Here is a 20,160-nt window from a genome sequence, read left to right as displayed (position 1 = left end):
CTCAGGAAAAAGAAGCGGAACGCACGCCCTTACTCGTGCGTACACCGGCGCTCTCCACGCTTGGCAAACCGGTTATTACGCACGCGCGGCGGCAAACAGGGGAATAAAAAGCAAAGAGGTAGCCTTGAAACTGACGCGAGTTGTGCCGCTGCTTCTAACTAAGGGTCATTAATGTAGCTCAGAGCCACAACGCTCCACGTACATGTTTCGCTGAGTCACTGTCATACCTCTACTGTCATGCTTGTGCAAAAAATATCGCTTAACGCAGTGCAGTGGCTTTTCCACATAGTTGAAACAGCTAGAAAATGTGGTGATAATTATGCGGGGTGTTTATAAGCTCAAGGGCATCAAAGACTAGACACTGAGAGAAAAGTGACGTGGAGTGATATCAAGGCTGGGCACGCAAAATGGCCGTTACTCACGAGCACTGCAATAGCTTCTTTGAGACTGAGCTCAAGATTTGACCAAGCACGTCCTGCTTTGCTGTATAGATACTGTTATACGAAGGAGAGCTAAAATGTCTGATTATGCAGGAAACGTAAACGAATGTGCGCAAGTTTCTTGTGCGAGTTTGAATGAAAGTGACTGTGAAAACTTTAGCATGCCTTGAAAGATGAAGGTCTCTTGCACTGAAACAAGTGAGTCAGGTTATGAACGTTTCTTGTTTAGAAATTATTGAGTATTCGACAAGAAATAGCTTACATACCTAGCGGAATGCAATTTTTATACACGTATATCGGATTGAGACCTATAATTTCTATTCTAATGTTCACTGCATTCGATTGCGGCATGCTTGAAATAAACGTTACTCCCACAGTATTCACATATAGGCTTCATTAAGAGGTTAATGTGATTGTTTACGAAAGAAAGCAATAGAGAAAACTAACAACAAAAGAGGAGCTGTACTTTCAGGGGCTATAACGCCGGTGTCAAAGGCCTCGGGTCAGCAAGACAAAATATACTGCTTCCGCTTAGGAATCAAAAGATCACGCTTAATGAAGCGCAGTTCCTGTGCTCTAAATCGGCGATGTAATAAAAGAAATGTGAAAGATTTACTGGTGCACTAATGGTCACAGAGAAATAGTGGTTTGGAGATTAGTTGAGAGTTTACAGAATTCACAGCGCAGAAAAAGACACTGGTACAAATATATACAGTGCACATACTAGCTTCCAACTAAATTGTTTAAGTCGACATCACCCCGAAGTCAGCCGACAAACTGGACCAACCTTCAGTGATGCGACGTGTCTGGCTTAAAGCTTGAATTAAGATGAAATTTTTCCCTAGTCTAAAGTCTCCTTCATTTTGTACGGTTCGTGTAAAAGCATTCGACTATTGCATTGTCCATTAGCATGTGAGGTCGGCCGTAACTGGTGTATTCATTTTCAAGTAAGCCTTCCTTAATTTTTTATTACTCTCTTGTAGCACTCGCACATTACCTCAGCATATTAGGCATCGCAATCGAGTGACAACTGAGTAGCGTTGCTCAGTGCTTGTACGGTTGTGCATCGGGGGGTGCTAATGCGTTCCTTTCGTGAAATTGTCTTCACCTTGGGGGATTGCCCTAAGCACACTGGACAAACACAGTTCCAGATCGCAGTTGCTGATCAATTTGCCTTCACTGCTCCATTTCCAGCGCAGCCGTCTGAGTTAGCTTTGCTGATCAAGCGACGGCCCTGGACAAGCTCCGACCTCGGATTTCATGCCCTGACCTTTATTTTGAAGTACGAAGTTTCCAGGAAAGCAGGAGAGATTTCCTCTGAAGACGCATGGCTATGCTTGGATGAATGCTAATAAGTAATTTCGCTCTTATTTGAAACCGGCTGCACATTGGAAAATTTTACTGGACAAACAGATCAAAGCTTAATCATCCATGCTAGCCAGTCAGGAAAGCTCGCAGCGCACGCGGCACGCACTGACGTCGATATCAGTGGACTGCAGCATCTAAGAAACTCGACAAAAATTAGAAAGTACCTGAGGCACAGGAAAGATCAGTCACTCTGAAGCAATGCAGTAACCCTGGCTGCAATTCAAACGGCGCCGTAAGGCTATAGCGCCCTAGTTCTTGATTCGCAAGCTATCACAACGAATTGAGACCGAGGTCGGCGTCGTACGCCCTTCTACTGAGACCCAGTGGTCGCGTGACTGAGCCTCATTAAATTACTGTGTTTGACGTCACACCGTGTCCCAGAGCACGCATGGCTGCGCGGGCTTTCAGGCATTCGTTTTCTTGCTTGTAATTGCTTTGTATTTTTACTTTCCGGAAAGCATTGCATTCGGCAACATTGAGCCAGCGCTGAAGCAGTTTATGTAGCAGTCGTGCGCGGCACGCTCCTTAGAAAATGCATTTTGTGAGAGGCGCGCCACTTTCGTACTGTTCACGTCGACCTTTTGGCTCAAGTACTGGCCTCCCTTTCGAGTTCCTCTTTGCCTTACAGCTCAATCTACTTGAGTTGCGCTCTTCGAAGACTGAGCGGAAGCAAGACAAGCAAAAGCAGGGCTTGTCTGTTTTTTTCCCCTGTCATTTCATATTCTGACACTAATCCAGAAGTCGTATGTAGCCAACCATAATAGAATGAATGCGGATCTAATTTGATCGAAAAAGATATCTCTTGCGCAAAAGTGTTCTAGTACTACTCATTTCTAGTACTCGCGTTTGTATAAAAGTACTGTAGCAATAAATGACACGATACTTTGTTTCAAGTAAACGTTGATGTGGATTTCGCAGGGCATTACTTATACCGAAGTATATGAAAAAAAAAATTTCTTCGTTAGAAGGTTGCGAGCACTCTTTTTAGAGATGAAGCTCCAGGGATGCCGGCAACAACATCCACTTCAAAACAACATTTCTTCATAAAGCTGTCCTTTTGCAACACTCTTCCGAAACATCTACGACTGTATCACGCAGAGGAAGGGTGCAGCGTTTTCCCCACCAGTATGGGGTGAAGAAGGCTTCGGGGTAAGCCGGCGCAAAAAGTGCACATGTTGTTGTGCGCGCTGATCTGCCACGCGATCTCTTTGGAGTACGCGCCACAGCGTGTTGTGTTTTTGCGGAAGCACACGCTCCGTCACGGACAGTCGTGTATAGTGCCCTGTGCACCCCTATCGCATCACGACAAGGGATCTCTTGAATACGCGCTTTTGTATAGTACGCGTCATGTAAAAGCGGTCTTGTACGTTATCCACCAGTAAATTTCATTGAGTGTTTCGGCAGCTCTCGTCCCGTCTCCTTCATTACTGGCCACCTCTGCCCCCTGCTAGTAGGCTGCATAGCAGTAAATGCAGAGTTTAACACCTTAGCGAAAAACATCACGGTAAGCCCTTTGCGTAGGTTGAAAGAAATGCTGCTGTGGATTGGGAAGGTACTATTATTGAAGTATGCCGATGTATTTCAGGCTTCACAATGCACGAGAACGGTGCATCGGTGGGCGGCATCATTTCGAGCATTTCGCGCGACACTGATAGCGAAAGTACAGTGAAGCCATTGCATGTTATTTGCACTGGCCCGGCCACAATGACAACTAACAATGAGCAAGCGGTTAGAAATTACACGGTTGCTCGCGAACTGAACACCCATTAAGACGAACAAGACGGCGGAGACTTACCTTAAATGTAGTAATTAATAAAAAGTGTTTTCCTTCTGGTCTCTCTTTAAAAGAAAAAATTTCAAAAATATCAGCGCTAATTCAACAACAATGTTCATTCCAGACGATAAGTAAACACAGCCATCCTTTCTTCGTCTTTTGAAGTCTTATAGCTGATTGTTCTCAGTTCAGCTCTTGAAAGGCGCTTCATAATTCATTGGCTTTATTAGTTTTGCTCACTGATGTGTCAGCACGGGTGCATAGACGGAGAATTCTGTAGCGTTATGAATACACCGAAGCGTTTGCCTCCTGCGCCAATTGTTGCCTCGGTCTCTTAATCACAGCCACACATCACATCTACTAAGGGCCGTTGGTATTCTCGCGATGAAATGTTGATCTCAGTAACTTCGAGTACAATACTCTATAACCTAACCCTCACAAACATTACACTTTGTCATATATAAAGCTCTAGGAAAACAAGTTGCATTTAGGTCCCGTTTATACGCTTAGAAAGAGTGTAGGGCTACACGGGCATAGGTTAGAAGCATAGAGCGAGCCCATTTCATTCGGGGCTACTTCTATGCTCCTTTTCCTCTCTGGACGCGATGGGCAGGGTCGCAGGTTCCTTATCAATCAGGTACGCATGTCGACATACAGGGGTGCAACGCAGTGACGCAGGTCTACTACAAAAGGTTATATTTACTGATACCGAAAAAAATGCCGAGAGGGAAGAGCAAGTGCCCTTAGCAGCACTGACGAGCACGAGGCAGGAGCTGATTCTTCTTCATCCTCTTAAGGATGGCACATACCCACATGGGGGATTGGCCAAGGTGTAGTGCCATAAACAAGGAGCTGATTTATTTCCCCGCTTCTTCTTTTCCTCATTCCGGTGATGCCTGTGATGGTGCTGCTACACTTTCTTCTGTCCTTTGGTCATCTTTTTTCAGCCATAATGCCCCATTTTCATTATAATGAACACGCCTGTCGAAACATAACTCTGTGTAAAAATTACCGAGTAATCATTTACAGAGACTTATCTGACAGAAAATACTTCAATGTTTCCAGCAGTTCTTGCCTCTTTTCTGGTGTCTACCCGAGTTCTTCTTCGGCTGTCCGCTGCAACTTAAAAGAAAGCGCTCCATCCGACGTGTCCAGCACGTCATCCACACGTATCTTCATGTACACGCCCCACATCTGGACGTTAAGCAAACTGTGCACCTGTATGAAGGCAGAAAGAGGTCCTCACGGCGCCTGCCGCACGGCGAACTGTCTATGGAACAAAGCGGCGCGACTGTTTACAGGCAAAAGCGGCTGCGTCTAGCCATAATGGGGCATATGGAAGGCTTGGAAAAACCGCGTATAGCAAGCTCGTTGCAACCAAGGTCAACGAAGCGCGAAGGACGCTGGAGAGGTGCACACTCTCGACAGGCAAACTTCGTTCAGATCGGAGTAAATAAAATCAAGCGCGCGTAACAAAGCTTTAGACGCGATGTAAGCACACCTAAACACATAGTGAAGGTGCTTCGCAGCTTGTACTTTTCCCAATATGTGAAAAAAAATTCTTGGAATTTCTCTTTTCAAGTAATTGGTAAACACAAGAAACGTGCATTGGCGCCTGTGCCTCTTCTCAGCTGCTAAAGCTACAAACTTCTTATTGCCCCATGTCCTGCATGTGAAGAAGAAGGCGGTATACCCGTACACCAAATTGCGACAGCTGGGTCGATTCTTGTCGCCGACTCACAATGGCAATTACCCGTACCATTATCCTTTGAAATGAAAATATGTCGAGAGACTAGGCGGATACTAATTTTCTCAGCAGCAGAAGATTTATTCAAACTCAGAAAGTTTGCAGTTCTCAGTCTTTTGGTCAGGACCGTCTGAAGGCACAAAAGTTGATCCTAATTACGTAATTGCCGCCCTATGAACACCACAGCTAAAGCATTTCGCCGCACTGAAAAGCTCGTCACACGCACCCCATCTCATCTGCCGGCTATATTTAGTGTGCACCGTCAATGTAGCACTAAGCAAAATCGACTACAAATTTTGCGTAGATTTCGTGGTAGTTTTATTAGAAGCCATTTAATATCCATTTACAAGAATGTCACCTCTTTCTCAATTTCGGCGTCTGTAGCAAAATCTTCTGTATACCTTCTGATGTATCCATAGGCGCTGTTGTTCTTGTACTCTTCCTGGAGCTCCTCCAGTTCGCTCCAGAAGCTCTCGAAATCCGGAGAAGGCGCTTGGCCACCGTACTCCTCGGAGAGAATGTTCGGTGAAATCTCCTTGTGAAGGTCTTCAAATTTTTCCCCGTAAAGGCGAAACTGCGCATAAAGCCCCGATAATGCGCGAACGAAAGTGAGGGAAAGTAAACACAGGCGAATCATTTTGAAACGAATCGTTGAGAAATACGTGTGTTTATCAGCAAAAAGTTATCTGCAACTGCAGACGATTACTGGATAGAGAGCGCTGACGGCTGGAACGATGGTAACCGCTGTTCCCCATTCTAGTCTGTATCGAATTGTTTTTAGTTTTTTTGCGCACTGAGAGCGTCGTCACTGAGAGTAACGGCAGATAAAAGCCTGTTTCAAGAATTCAAATTAAGTAACAGACGCCTCGTGAGCTCGGCAAAAATGTACTACCAGCTTCAGCAAGCAGACGAGACTGTGATAGCTTGCTTAGCATAACAAACATTATACTTCTTAATATGTCAATCTAGTTACCGCACCAAGTAGGAACAAAACATTAATGGTGTGCCAATTCAGACGATATTCTTAAATATTGAGCTAGAAGAAGTGTATGTTCTGGCGCTTTAAACCTGTTGAAAGGTCTGATGACATTTTCAGCAGCTGGAGATTGGCCATACGTAAAACACCTCAGGAATATTCAAAGACTTCTACTTCTGCTACGACCTATCAATGAATATATCTATTTCCTCATCTAGGATAGTTATTGATAAGATGTTGTGCCGACTGGCCATATTTCGTAGTCATAAAGATATCGAAATTGTATACAACCCTTAAGGTTTTATGGGTGTGCTGCGAAAGAGGAGAGAGGAGCTGCGCCATTTTTATTGCTTTTTACTAGGAATAACGACCAGGTACACCGCGCAATGCATTCTCCATTGTTATCCGAGCATGGTTCGGTGCGCCTAGTCGTTGACGTGGAATCTCTAGATTCTGAGGGCTACGGAGTTGCAGAAAACCTTAATTCAAATAGGTTGTAAGTTATTTACACACAATAGTAGCAAATCACATCGAAATGCTTACCCTTTGTATAAGCTTCGTCTTTAGAAAAGGCTTAATGAGTGTGAAGAACATGTCGAATGCTACGCCTTGTCTCACGGTGTGCACTGCTTCCAGACGCATGGGCATGCAGTCCTGGAAAACGTCATGAACGGCACGCTATTCTGGCTTGTTGACAGATGTGAGGCACAATCGCAACGAAAAATATTATGAACAGAAATTCAATTCAGCACACCGAAAATAGTGTGAAAAGGTGAAAGCTTTGCTTGAGCGCTCCGTTGGAACTTGTCTTACGCACTAGTTTGGCCTGGATACCTCCAAGCCGATCTTGGCATCATTTTCCACGCCGGCAGCAGGCTGTTTGCGGGCGCTAGTTGCTATAACTGGGATGCGCGCAGCACACTATTCAATAACCAGCAGTTGCCAATGAATTATCGGCTATTTACAGGCTGAACCGCGTGATAGCCACGCTTCATGGCTAACTTTTAATTATACCTAAGAAGGAGTAGCCCTTATATATTATGGCATTTTGGTTACTAGCGATATAAGTGATACTAATGGTTACTAGTGATACTAATCTTAAACAATGAAGGGCTTATATGCTCTCGCATCTATTTGTGACTGAAACAATGCATCATTATTGAAATAAAGCATTGCTGCAGTTGTCTGTTAATAGTCCTTAATTCAAAAAGTATTTTTTGAACAAAATCTGCTCATCGGCATTCAAACTTCAGGACCTCCAGATAACATTAACTGAAGCGTCACTCAATCCCAAGTGACCGCCTAGGAGCAGGGCAGCCACTAAAGCATTGAGGCTGCCTATTCCACAGAGAATACACATGTTGTTACTGGCTTTCATCAGGGGTCTGCCATGACGTGAATTCAAAATAACGTCATTATTTTGTTTTCACGACTCTTCGTGGAGGCGCCTAGTATGTTAACTTCGAACCATGATGCCACTTTGCTAAATGTTTATGAGTGCCCACATTGCATTTTACAAGCGCAGTTGTCTTTTAGAAACAAGTGATCAATGAAGTTCAGAATACATTTGTTGCACGCTTATTAAGGCTGGTTAGAATCGTTGTCTTATTCCCTGTTAAGTGTGGTCAATATTGAGCCCTGCTGTTACTTGCAGAACGTTTGTCTGCTTACAAAGCCTGTTTTTGAAATAATCTAAAACCCTTCCTCTCTCCAGACATAGTAAACAGCGCAACAGCTTACACGGTCAGTAAAGATACGGCAAGAAACACGTTAGACTCTAGCCTATAATTGCGAGGGTTTCGTAGCAAACAGCAGGGTATTAGTTAATGATGATGATGATGATGATGATGATGATGATGATGGCATCAGGCTTAATGGCACATATCCACGGCGGGGGATTGGCCAGGCTGCAGAGGGGATACAAACGTACTCATGCACAAGGAATGGAGTATTTTGATGATTATTCTGTATGCCCTGTTTTTTTTTTCATCTGCCCCTTTCTTTCAAAGCCTCTTTCGAGGCCTTCGTTATTTTTCGCGTTTCTGCTGCCTTTAGGCCCGCTACGGTAAACCTCGCGAAGTTGTTTTGGTTGTGCATACTTCCAAATGCACTTTTTACATCTTTCGCTCATGAAGACAGGTGAAACGTTACGTTTGTCTTTTAACGTGTCTTTTTTCTTGCACCACGTTTTTTAGCTGCGTGAGAAGATATGTTTCAGTGAGCCTTGTTCAGGTGCCGTATAATTTTCACCGCCTCTAGATTATATGCGTGATTGTACAATGTATGTTTGTTGCCGCTGTTGCATCAGAAATTTTTGACATTATAGCCACTAGGTTCTCTCGTGGTTTTTTTTTTGTTGTACGAGAATTTGATATCTTCACTCCAACTTCATGTCACACGTTGCCACAATTACAATGTCGGTTTTTATCAGGTCATTTACCTCAAGTTTTATTCTTGTTTTGCGTTTTCTTTCTTTATCAACCCTTGGCGCAACAGAACCTGATATGTGGCACCAGCACCACAAGAACAAGCGGCAGAACAAAACATGAATTTGTAAACATTCCAATCGCGTAGTAAGAACAGGTTGCAAGTCGGACGTGTGTCTTGTCGTATCTCCTCTATGCGGGATCTTTTGCGCTAGTCACGATATCTGGATTCAGCAACCAACGAGCAAACTCAAGATCCTTAGCTTTTTTTCTTTTCTAGCTGTAAGAGGCAACGAAATCTGCTTTCCTTTATTTTGCAGCCTCGTTTTTCGCACATTATCTGCTGATATAGATAGCGCTTCAGCAGGAAGCAGTGGCTCTTCAGTAGCGGACTGGTTGAAACGCATTCTTTATTATATGCCCTTTATCAACGAAATATAGAATTCGAGAAGTGATGAAGTATCTCAGGGCAGGTAATCTTATTTCTTCAACTTCTTAATACAAAAAGGTGCAAACCGGCAGCTGAAAGAATTTTCGTCGTTTCATCCACCAATAGGACATGTGCCGCCGCGGTGGCTCAGTGGTTATGGTGCTCGGCTGCTGACCCAAAAGACGCGGGTTCGATCCCGGCCGCGGCGGCTAGAATTTCTTTGGAGGAGAAATTCTAGAGGCCCGTGTACTGTGCGATGTCGGTGCACGTTAAAGAACCCCAGGTGGTCGAAATTTCCGGAGCCCTTCACTATGGTGTCTCTCATAGCCTGAGTCGCTTTGGGACGTTAAACCCCATACACTAAACTAAACTAAACAATAGGACATGTAATCCAAGCTGTTCGATTTGTTGTTGTAGAAAACAAATGCACAAACCTCAGCAAGAAGAAGGATTTCATCTTGCAATATTGCTTCGTAAATGAAAGAAAAAAGGTTTAAGTTCATGACACTGCATCGGCTTCTATTGCTCTTGCTAAAACAAGTTCAAACAAATGTTCTCGGGTTCAGCTCGCAATGCCTGTTTAAGCTATTTCTCGTCGAAGCTGGAATAGCTCGCTGCTTGTCCCTTTAGCTTATCATTTAATCAGCAGTCAGCACCGAGTGCGGCAGAAAACCGGCGAGTTAAATGTACCTGCAAGTATTCGACGCCTCGTCTCAGGAGCCCCATGTTGAATGCGAGTAACTTTTCTGGTGTGAAGCCAGCGTAGTCGAAGAGGATCACCATGCCCAGTGTCTGTGTCGCCGGGTTCTTGGCCAGATATTCCAAGCACAACATAAGGGCGCGGTGCATGTCGACATATGAAGTCTCACTGAGAACCCAGGACCCTGGGAAAATTTGGTTGGGTTAGGTTAGGTTGTAGGTTATGGCTCCTAAGCGAGAAGGGCTACCATGTTTTTCATTAGGCGTGCCGCTGAAGCAAGTGTATCGAACTTATTAAGCATGATCAGTTTAGCATGGAATCAAACTGCATTAATAACCATTTTTGGAGATGCAGCGGTTTGCTACTTGCCACAGCGAGAGCAAGCCTCAAAAAGTGGCACAGCTAAGATCAAGAACTCGCAAGCGGCCGCAAAGTCTTTATTAGGAGTCCAAGATTACGCCTCCATTTGAAAGGTGATCACTTTTATCAAAGCGCAGCTGTTAGGTGGCCGTTCCCGCGCTTCCCGTCGTTCTCGTAGTCGACGTAGTCAGCGCAAAATGCCACCAGACAGCCATGACAGATAGTAGTAGAGCGAAACGCCACCTGCCACGGTAAGTGCGGCAGATCGCTAAGCATATCGGACAGCTAAAAATACATAAAGCGCTGCGCTCAAATTTCGCATTACTGGCTATAGTAATCGTCTGCCGACTTTTTTATAGTGTTCAAGCTAGCATATTCGCCTGGTGGAATTGAGCGCGGAGTTTAAATGCTAACACTTGTATGCTGACATTAGGACGAGCGCTTGCATTTATTCTCCTTCACTTTATTTGGTAGGAGGATATCCCGGAACCCGCACTCCCACAACGTGCAGGGAAAGGAAGTCAGTGGTCTAGACGAAGCGGTGGGAACCTCGCATTTTCGCGCATCAAACTATTTCGGAATTTTTCCTGGCCGACACTAAAGAGAGGAAGTTGGCTTCTAATATACAGAACAGATTCTCTATATTAGAAGTTCTAAAAAGTTCCAATATAGAGAAGAGGTAACCAATGTCTCTTAACATAGTTGATTGCAACAGGACCAAAACATAGCAGGAGCGGATGGAGCCCGTAAACAACTAGGGAAGGCTAGGGAATTTGCCTGATTTCTTTGCCCGCGGCTGGTCGCAGCACAGCGATAACTGGAGATCAATGTGACATATGTCTCAGTCTTCCTGTATATTTGGCCTTGCTGCCAATATTTTGTATGATGAACATAGTGGAGAGAGAGAGAACGACTTTTTTTGTCTGTGAGAACAAAGGAATGGAATTCGGAAACACACATCTGGTCTGCTACACCAAAACGAAGAAAAACACTTCATGTGACTTTCGGTAATCGAGGAAAGGTTGTAGAAAAAGTGTAAAGATCTTGCCGCATGCGAGCAGATAAGTTAAAAGTCCAATATGTATCAATTTCTTACGTCGACAACCTAGTTTTTTCGATACGAATTGAATTGTAACTGGAACAACAGAGAAAACTCCGACCTGCCAAATAACAACCACCGAACAATCAAGCTAGCGTCCAATGTTAGCTTGACTACTGCAAACTGCTGAGAAGAAAAGCCTTTAGTTACTGATGCACCCACCCGGCTTGAAGAGAAGTATAGGGCGTCCGTGAACGTCTGCCTCGGCCATCACCATCATTAGTCTGCGCGTGGCCGGCGACACCTTGGAAGGCTGGAAGTCACAGAACACCGGCCCGCTTGTGTAACGGATCCTGTAGTAGTTCCGGATGGTGCGCAGAGCGGCTTCCAGGTTGTACTTGCGTACTCGCAAGAAGCGCAGAAGGAACTGGTCGTCAGTCCTCGCATTCAGGTCCTCCTCCTCTGCGGAAGATTGAGCGGAACTCGTTCTCTGAGTAAATGTGTTTACTGTCTACCTATAGCCTCCGATATCAAAGCCTGTCGCTGGTCCCACTACACCCTTTATTTATGCTTTCTGGGACCCATTTAATTCTAGCGCACTCCCTCGGCTTACAATGCGCGCGGTGCATATATCTAGCTACTATATTTTCTGCATTTTGGTGGTACTTTTTAAACAAAAATCTTTCATCACTTACTAACAAAACTGACATGTATACACTGTGAATATCAAGCACGTTTACCATGGACGCTATACTGATGATGTGGTTTTGTAGAGCCCGCGAGGGTAAATTTGGCGGCGGAACATGCTGCATTTACGGCTGCCATCATCATTGGTATGAAGCAGGGTACCATATGGCATTAAACAATGTAACGGGTAGAAATATGTATTTACAAATGGGGACTGCAGGTATATACAACACGAGACAGCCAAGGAGCCATACAATAAGGGTCAGTGCCCGGAAACGCTTCTCGTCCTCCTCGTCCACCACACACAAACACTGTACTTCGTCACCTTCTTTGTTCAAGCCTATGGCCGTACCATGATCCCCGTCGGCAGAAGCACCGTCCCGATGCTAAGAAGAAGACGTGTGGAGGTCGTGGTATGGTTTAAGCCGAGCAATATGTACGACGTCAGTCACGGGGCGGGTGGATGACGTCTCAGAAGAGACAGGACTAATTTCGTACGTGACGACGTTCAACTGGCAGAGGATCGATAAGGGCCGGTGCAGCGGGGTATCAGCTTTTCAGACAGTCCAAAGCGGCGAGAGGGACACCGCAGGAGGATGAGGGACCCCGAGGAAGAGTGGACGGCCCGATGTCGATGGGCGCAAATGACCTTGTGCTTAATTGAGATGCGGACCGTCACGCATGAGCAAGTTGGCAAGCCATGCGGCGCGTGCGATGGCAACCTATGCTTACTCTGCGGGCGTAGCGATGACGGGCGGTAAAACATGTCCAAAGGCAAGTGAGGATGGCGGCCGAACAAAAGATAGAAAGGAAAAAAGCATGAAGCGTCATGGCGGGACGAATTATAAGCGATTGTAATATATAAGGCAAAGCATCGTCCCAATCACGATGGTCGGGAGTGACGCACAGTCTTTGTCAAAAGTATACAGCCCAAGAGGTCTACTTCTGAGCCCTGCAGCGCGGCTCCTCTTATGTACTCAGGGGCCCTAATCTCAGGACGGCGAGAGGAACTAAAGTTCGGAACTCTTCCAAGCTTAGGACTGTTAGATGTGCTTAGGATCCCCGCTACACGGCTTAGAAGTAAAACCCCTTGGACTGTATGTTTGGCAGAGACTATACATAGCATATCTGTGAGTGTTCGATGCAGGCGTTCGGTAAGGCCATTAGTCTGAGGAATGCAATAAGAGGGTAGCAGAGACAACTGGGCGGCTGAAAGTAGGAAGCTTGCGGCCATAAGGTGTCCCACCTGGCACACGACATGGGTAATTAAAGGGATGTGTGAATGGCATTTGCTTTCCAGTGTGCTTAGTTAGGCTGATGACGATGATGCGCAAAAATAAAACACAGTCAGATGTAATGTTCCATTCCGTTTGCTTGAACAGTGCGAGGACGCTCAACGACGCAATAAATCGCATAGAATATACGATGCCAGCAAAGCAGTTTGTTATTCATGAATGCACTTAAGTTTCGCTCAAGCAGTTACCACGGATTTTCTGAGCCAACATTTGTAGTAAGAAAGTAATTGGCCGTTCCCTAAACACATTGATATAACACCGTTCCTGATTTGAGTTATTAATTCGGACTCTGGCTTCTATCTGCTAGGTGCCCTAGTCAGCTTAGTAAAGCGGGTGCCCCGGACGGATCCAGGTCTTATAGAAGCTTCAGTTCCGAAGCTTAGAATACATTTACTCCACTTTGAGGGTTCGCACTTAGCTCATTCGACTAAGCGTATTTAATCAATGAAAACAAGCGAATTTAGCGTTTGCTTTACGACATTTACAACACCTGGAGGCTCTACTGAAATATCATGCAAGAATTCAGCAATGTATTTATTCATTTGTCAACAAATGTAATAGTAAAAATTAATCGGAACAACGGCACAACAGTAGCAGGGCTGTTAGACAAGCAATTGCTTCCAGTTTTGGTATTTTCAGACAGAAAAACTGTCATTTCTCAAGCATTCTATGAAAAATTCCAGAAAAAAACAGAAAGTTCTTGATTTTGTCTAATTATAAAAGAACATTGCGAATGTTCATAGAAAGGGCATCTTTGGGAAAAATTTCTACCTTAAAGCACGAGCCGAAGTACCTTCTTCGGAAGAGGCTGAGCATATTCCACATTAGTGAGACTTGCTTTTTTTATATCTTTCCATTCCTTACATTAAAATGCGAGAAGGTGTTGAGTTTCCTGGTTGAATAAAAAAACATGGGGTTACTAAGCAAAATATGAAATACATATCAGCTTTTATATTACGATAATTGACAGCAAAGTCGGGGTTGTGGGGGTAGAATCAATATGTATATGAGGTGTTATAGGAACTTTTGTGGCTCTGTTTTATGCAAAAGTCAGAAACGAAGTTTGTAGTTTTCTTTTATAAGTGAACTTCTTTAGGACGCATAACCTCTTGATTCGCCACTGAAGTTAGATTCACAATAGAAACAAACTTTACCCTTAAGAGAGCAAGAGCGGACGCTTAAATGATAAAAAGCCCGAAGGTTCTTCCAATCCATGCATTTCCTTTCATAAATTTCGCGCCTCTACAAGGCCGTTCTTCTGAACCACTTCCGACGTTGGTTAGTGTTTCTTTTGTAATTTCCATCTCACTCCTGAAAGTAACGTTTGTGCTTTAATGAGAAACTTTCATCTAGCATGAACTTCTGATGAAAACCTTAAAAATTAGGTCCATCGAGCACGCTGCATAATAGAAAGCGAGAATAACCTAACACACTTTTGATCAAACTCATTACTTTAACACGTTTAGCCTTCTTAGAAGACCCTTGCATTATTATTTTTGGCCTCTCTTTGGGCTCTTGTCTGTCATTTGGCATGAAGCAAGCTTCAAATGTGTGTTCAGACTTTCATTTGGGTTCATTTAGAACCAATGGATACATGGACAGCATTCAAAGAATTTAGAAGATAAATTCCTTAATATGAGCATTAATAAGATAAGTTCCAGTTAGAGGCAGCCTAACAAATCTAAATATAAAAGAAACCTCCGCTGGTTTTCTTTTTTTTCATATCTCTACGAAACAACGTACCGTCCCAGCTTAAGATGTGAAGTGAAAAACTGAATATAGACGCCGTTCTGTTTCAATACGCTCTCCTTAAAGGATCACAAATTAAAATAGACGTTTCACTGACATTAGTACGGTGTACTCGCGTTAGCGATAGTGAGCGTTAAATCTAATTATTTTTAAATTTCAAGCCACTTAGCGAATCTTGCTCGTGTGCAATCGCAATAAAGACAACGACACGAACAACAAGGCGCCTACGCACTCCGCTGTCCAAGTATGTATGATGGACGACTTTAGCCCCTGTTTGCTACCACTGAAGTGAAAGTATGATTAACAGGAAAGTGAACAGCGGGGCGCGTAGGCTTTACTGTGCTCACATTTATCTTCATTGCCTCTGTGCCCTACGCTATATCACCGTACCAAGTGTCAAGCCCATTGTTGTTAAAACGGAAAACCTCAGACTAATGTTGTATGCCTTTGTTTCAGTGATATTTTAAATCTGATAACATTTACGGCAATGTTAGGAATGTTAACATCTCACTTTTGTTATGCCGCCTGCTACGCACGGGGCTGTAAGATATCTAGAAAGATTTAAAAAAGCATGTGAAAGAGGATAGCTTGGCTGCTGGACTTGTTTTGCACCTGCAATCTTAGACACGCTTGCGCTAATGCGTGCTAGCTAAACACAAAAGATTGGTAGCATTTTTACAGTTTTTTTTAAGCAATGTTGATTGCCTCAGGGCATAAAACGGTATGTAATGATAGATGAGAATGCCTAAATAAATGAGTAAAGGTTCGCTGATCTGATGAAATCGAGCAGTGAACAATGATGAGGTCCTTGTGTCCCGAGTAAACATGCGAAAGCATGTGTTTAGCCTGGTTACCTTATGGTTTTACTTTGCTATGTCGTCGGCACGTCTGTCGACGACATTAGACTCAGGTTACGCTCTCAGAGAGGTCAAGCCAGGTTAAGCTAATCTGATCTGTTCGCGCCTCAGATGGCAGACAACGATGTGCAATGCACAGCGCGAGCGTATGTTGCAGTTTAATGCGAGGCGTGACCGTCTGCGGCGACAGCCTAGTGATCTCGCCCAGCGGCCTCCGAAGGTGAAATTTCACGCCGCCGCCAGCTCGACTTTCGCACTAATATGGCAGGTTTTGGCGAAACGCTCATCTTATTTGCTCTCAGAATTGCAACACACCAGCAAAAACTTATTGATGGGCTCGACGACGTAAGCAAGATCAAACGCAGAACTCACCTGACAATAGATCCTTAAGTTTTGCCAGCAGTTCATGCCTTTTCGCCGGTGTCTCACCGAGCTCTTCTTCGGCTATCCGCTGCAACTTGAAAGGAAGCGCTCCTTCGGATGTGTCCTGCACGTCATCCACGCATTTCTTTGTGTAGACGCCCGGCACTTCGGCGGCACGGTTCATTTTACCGCTGCGAATGGGGCGGACGGCCTCCACGGCTCTCCCCCACGGAATCTATGTGATACTCGAAGCGAGGCGACTGTTTACAACAGAGCGAAGACAGGCGTTGGCACGCGCGTGATGACGAATGCAGGAGACTTCGTCGCCAGCGACAAACCGGTTGCGAGGCCAGCGTCAACGAACCGCAACACTGCAAACTCTTCCCAGCGGCCGAGGTGGTAAATTTAACGAGGTTGCGGAACTGCTTCTGAATGCGGCCGCAACCTGCGGCTGTCGTTCAGAAAAATTATGATGGCGGACGTGGTGCAGCCGTTGCTGTAAAAGGGAGGGTGTCGAAGCGGAAGCGTGGCCGATAATGGGGTGATGAAAGAGAAGGGCAGAAAAATACTCCGATGCAGGCAGCTGGCTGAACGGCGCAATAGTTTAGATGCGCCGCAATAGTTTCCGCCGTTCAGAATGACGACTATTTCTCGCTATGACTGTTTAGCATAGCACGCGGTACCTGCCTGGAAGTGGACGGCAGCCAAGAATTTGCTTCTCATCATCATCATCATCATCATTTATTTTCCCTTAGGGACCCCTAGGTGGGGCATTACATAAGGGGGGAGCAAAAATACGAAATCACAATAGGAACATTTGAAATATAACAGTAAAGAAGGCAAAACAATTGTTAAAAGAGCATTGAAAAATGAAAAAGGGAACAATAACAGGTCCACTGTGGCCGTCACGCTATATATACAGGAAGAAAACGGGAACACTGATTAGCAGACAAGGGTTCAAAAATGTAACATCTGCAGAGGTGGTACTGAAAATTGTCGGGCATTACACTGTAAGTGCGCTAACGAAAAGGATGAGATAAAAGCAGGGGTTTTTGAATTTATTTGCATCGCGCTCAGTTACAACTGCCTCAGGCAGCTCATTCCACAGTTCAATGGCAGATGGCAGGAAGGATTTTTGAAAGGCATTGGTGGAACCATGTAAACGCTGTAGGCTCAGGCTGTTAAAAAGACGACGAGATGTTCTATTGGGAGGGAGTAGAAGTGTGCAGTGCAATTGAGGAAAACTGTAGTATAACTTGTGGAAAAGGCAGAGTTGGGAAATTTTACGGCGAAAAGACAGCGGCGGTATGTCAAGCGATGATTTTATGCCAGAAACACTGGTTCTGCGATCGTAACATGAAGTAATAAATCGGGCTGCACGACTTTGTACTGGTTCTAATGCTTCAATTAGGTATGACTGGTGGGGGTTCCAAATGGGTGAGGCATATTCTAGTTTAGTACGAATGAATGTTTCATAAGAGAGTTTGCGGATGAATGGAGGGGACACGGCTAAGTATCTTCTCAGTCTGTTGAGCGATTTTGAACTTTCAGCTACTATGTTTAAGATGTGCTCGGACCATGAAAGTTTGCTAGTGATTTTTATTCCTAAGTACCGGTAGGACTCGACTTGTGTTAGGGGGATTGACCTTAAAGAATACTGGTAATTTAAGCTATTGCGTTTACGTGATACTGTCATGTACTTGCATTTTGAAACGTTTAATGTCATCAGCCACCGGGTGCACCAGTTGGTTATTTCGTTGAGGTCATTTTGGAGGAGGACTTGATCGGTGTTTGATGATATGCGTGGATACAGAATGCAGTCGTCTGCGAATAGGCGAATTGACGATGATATGTTGCAAGGAAGGTCGTTAATAAATACCAAGAAAAGAAGAGGGCCGAGCACAGAGCCCTGAGGAACACCCCAAATGACGTTTGTAGCTGAAGAATGGTGGTTGTGTATTACAGTTCGTTGCGAACGGTTAGAAAGGAAACAGTGGATCCACGATAAAACCAGCGGGTCAAGATGAAGGCTCGAAAGTTTGGCCATGAGGCGACCAGTAAGTTCTCACGCGAACAGTAATCGCATCCGTAGTTTTTATGCGAAGCGGTTTGGTTTGGTTTGGTTTATGGGGTTTAACGTCCTAAAGCGACTAAGGGTATGAGAGACGCCATAGTGGAGGGCTCCGGAAATTTCGACCACCTGGGGATCTTTAACGTGCACTGACATCGCACAGTACACGAGCCTCTAGAATTTCTCCTCCAAAGAAATTCAGCCGCCGCGGCCGGGATCGAACCCGCGTCTTTCGGGTCAGCAGCCGAGCACCATAACCACTGAGCCACCGCGGCGGCAGCATCTTACAATAGGTAACCCAAGCCCTTCGTGACGGTTACACGCCGTGCACACCACGTGACACAATGACGTCACGACAGATGAGAGACGGGGCTCCAACTCGTGCCGTCGCTGCGGTTGCACGCCGTGCAGACCACGTGGTATGGTGACGTCACACCACGTGACAAAATGACGTCACGACAGATGAGAGACGAGGCTCCAACTTGTGCCGTCGCTGCGGTTGCACGCCGTGCAGACCACGTGGTATGGTGACGTCACACCACGTGACACAATGACGTCACGACAGATGAGAGACGGGGTTCCAACTTGTGCCGTCGCTGCGGTTGCACGCCGTGCAGACCACGTGGCATGGTGACGTCACACCACGTGACACAATGACGTCACGACAGATGAGAGACGGGGCTCCAACTTGTGCCGTCGCTGCGGTTGCAAGCCGTGTGAATCACGTGGTATGGTGACGTCACACTCCCGCGCATTTCGAACACGCGTTCACACTCGGTGTAGGTGAAACGCGCGCTCCACCGGGCAGGCGGACGCGGCTTCCGTGGCAATCCAGGCGCTCACCCAACGCGCGTCTCGGGGTTAGTCGGCGTTCCGCTGTAGCCATGCCGTTGTCTTCCCCCACGACGAAGGCTTCTAGTGGTTGTATTAAAATGACCAAGTATTCAACCAAGGAAAGCCATGTATTACCAAGCCTAGCCATCAATATGCTTCGCATCTGACTAGGCTTAACCTTAGCTAAGCCTCAGCCATTTTTTGTACTAGCCTGCAAATGACGGGCCAGCTTCAACATCGGGCTTAAAGTGACAGGCTATTGACGTCCGTAATATGGCTTATTTTTTACTGCCAATCAAACTAACCTTGCGCAAGTAAATGAATAACCAGCTGTGGCGTTCAGAAACGCAGCAGAACAGTTTAAAACCAGTTTTTATTTTTCATACGTGGCAGTCTCGTTTTCTTATGGTAGTCAACATCTAGGAACCTTCACATCAGGGACACGAAGTAGTGTTAGTATAGTGACTCTACCCGTTTGAAATTCGCGCACTGTGACGTCACGACCGTTTTGACCAATTGAAAAGCGTGACATTTCTGTCGACAACTCTTGCTTACAACGATGAGGCATTAAAGGCTTCCGCCTTAAAAAATGGCTGAGGCTTAGCTAAGGTTAAGCCCAGTCAGATGCGAAGCCTATTGATGGCTAGGCTTGGTAATACATGGCTTTCCTTGGTTGAAGTTCATCCCGCTCTTCATCGGTCTCTGTGGCACGCTGAAGCTTTCGCTTCTCGTTCAAATCAGGCCTGCTTCTAGGCGGCATCCCAACACCTGGCCGCCTCGTAAGTGCTCGGAGAGTTGTTGTTGTTGTTGTTGTGACTGAGAGAAGGATGAAGAGGAAATTGCACGGGCCTGCTACTGGCTCGAGACAAGCCACCACCGCTGCCATCGTGCAGACAGAGAAGAGTTAAAAGATCAGAGGAAAGAGAAAAAGGAAAGAAAAGACGCGCGTCGCAGCAACAACTGCGCCCGCCGGAGCGGACGCTGCTCAAAAAACAGATAAGCGGCCGAAACCGCGCTCGCCGAAGCGAGGACTGCTCGGAGAGC

General features: G+C 45.4%; 1 protein-coding gene across 2 annotated transcripts; it reads right to left on the bottom strand.

Annotated features, from left to right (window-relative positions):
* Positions 1–5,655: 5,655 nt before the first annotated feature.
* On the bottom strand, positions 5,656–16,697 carry LOC149339765 (alpha-tocopherol transfer protein-like). Of its 2 annotated transcripts, XM_089548429.1 has the most exons (5): positions 16,221–16,697; positions 11,483–11,722; positions 9,852–10,045; positions 6,849–6,959; positions 5,656–5,903 (listed from the first exon to the last, which is right to left on the bottom strand). In XM_089548429.1, exons 1-5 carry the CDS (start codon positions 16,393–16,395, stop codon positions 5,673–5,675), a joined length of 951 nt encoding a protein of 316 aa, XP_089404555.1. In that variant the 5' UTR covers positions 16,396–16,697; the 3' UTR covers positions 5,656–5,672. The 2 variants fall into 2 exon arrangements, with proteins under 2 accessions (XP_089404555.1, XP_089404557.1); XM_089548431.1 differs by lacking the exon at positions 6,849–6,959.
* Between the last annotated feature and the right edge of the window lie 3,463 nt (positions 16,698–20,160).

The sequence above is a fragment of the Amblyomma mixtum genome, chromosome 6 (genome assembly GCF_055824585.1).
Source record: "Amblyomma mixtum isolate Tamu chromosome 6, ASM5582458v1, whole genome shotgun sequence".
In the NCBI taxonomy this organism is placed as follows: domain Eukaryota; kingdom Metazoa; phylum Arthropoda; class Arachnida; order Ixodida; family Ixodidae; genus Amblyomma; species Amblyomma mixtum.
The sequence above is the reverse complement of the archived record's forward strand: the minus strand, read 5'-3'. Positions and strand labels throughout refer to the sequence as shown.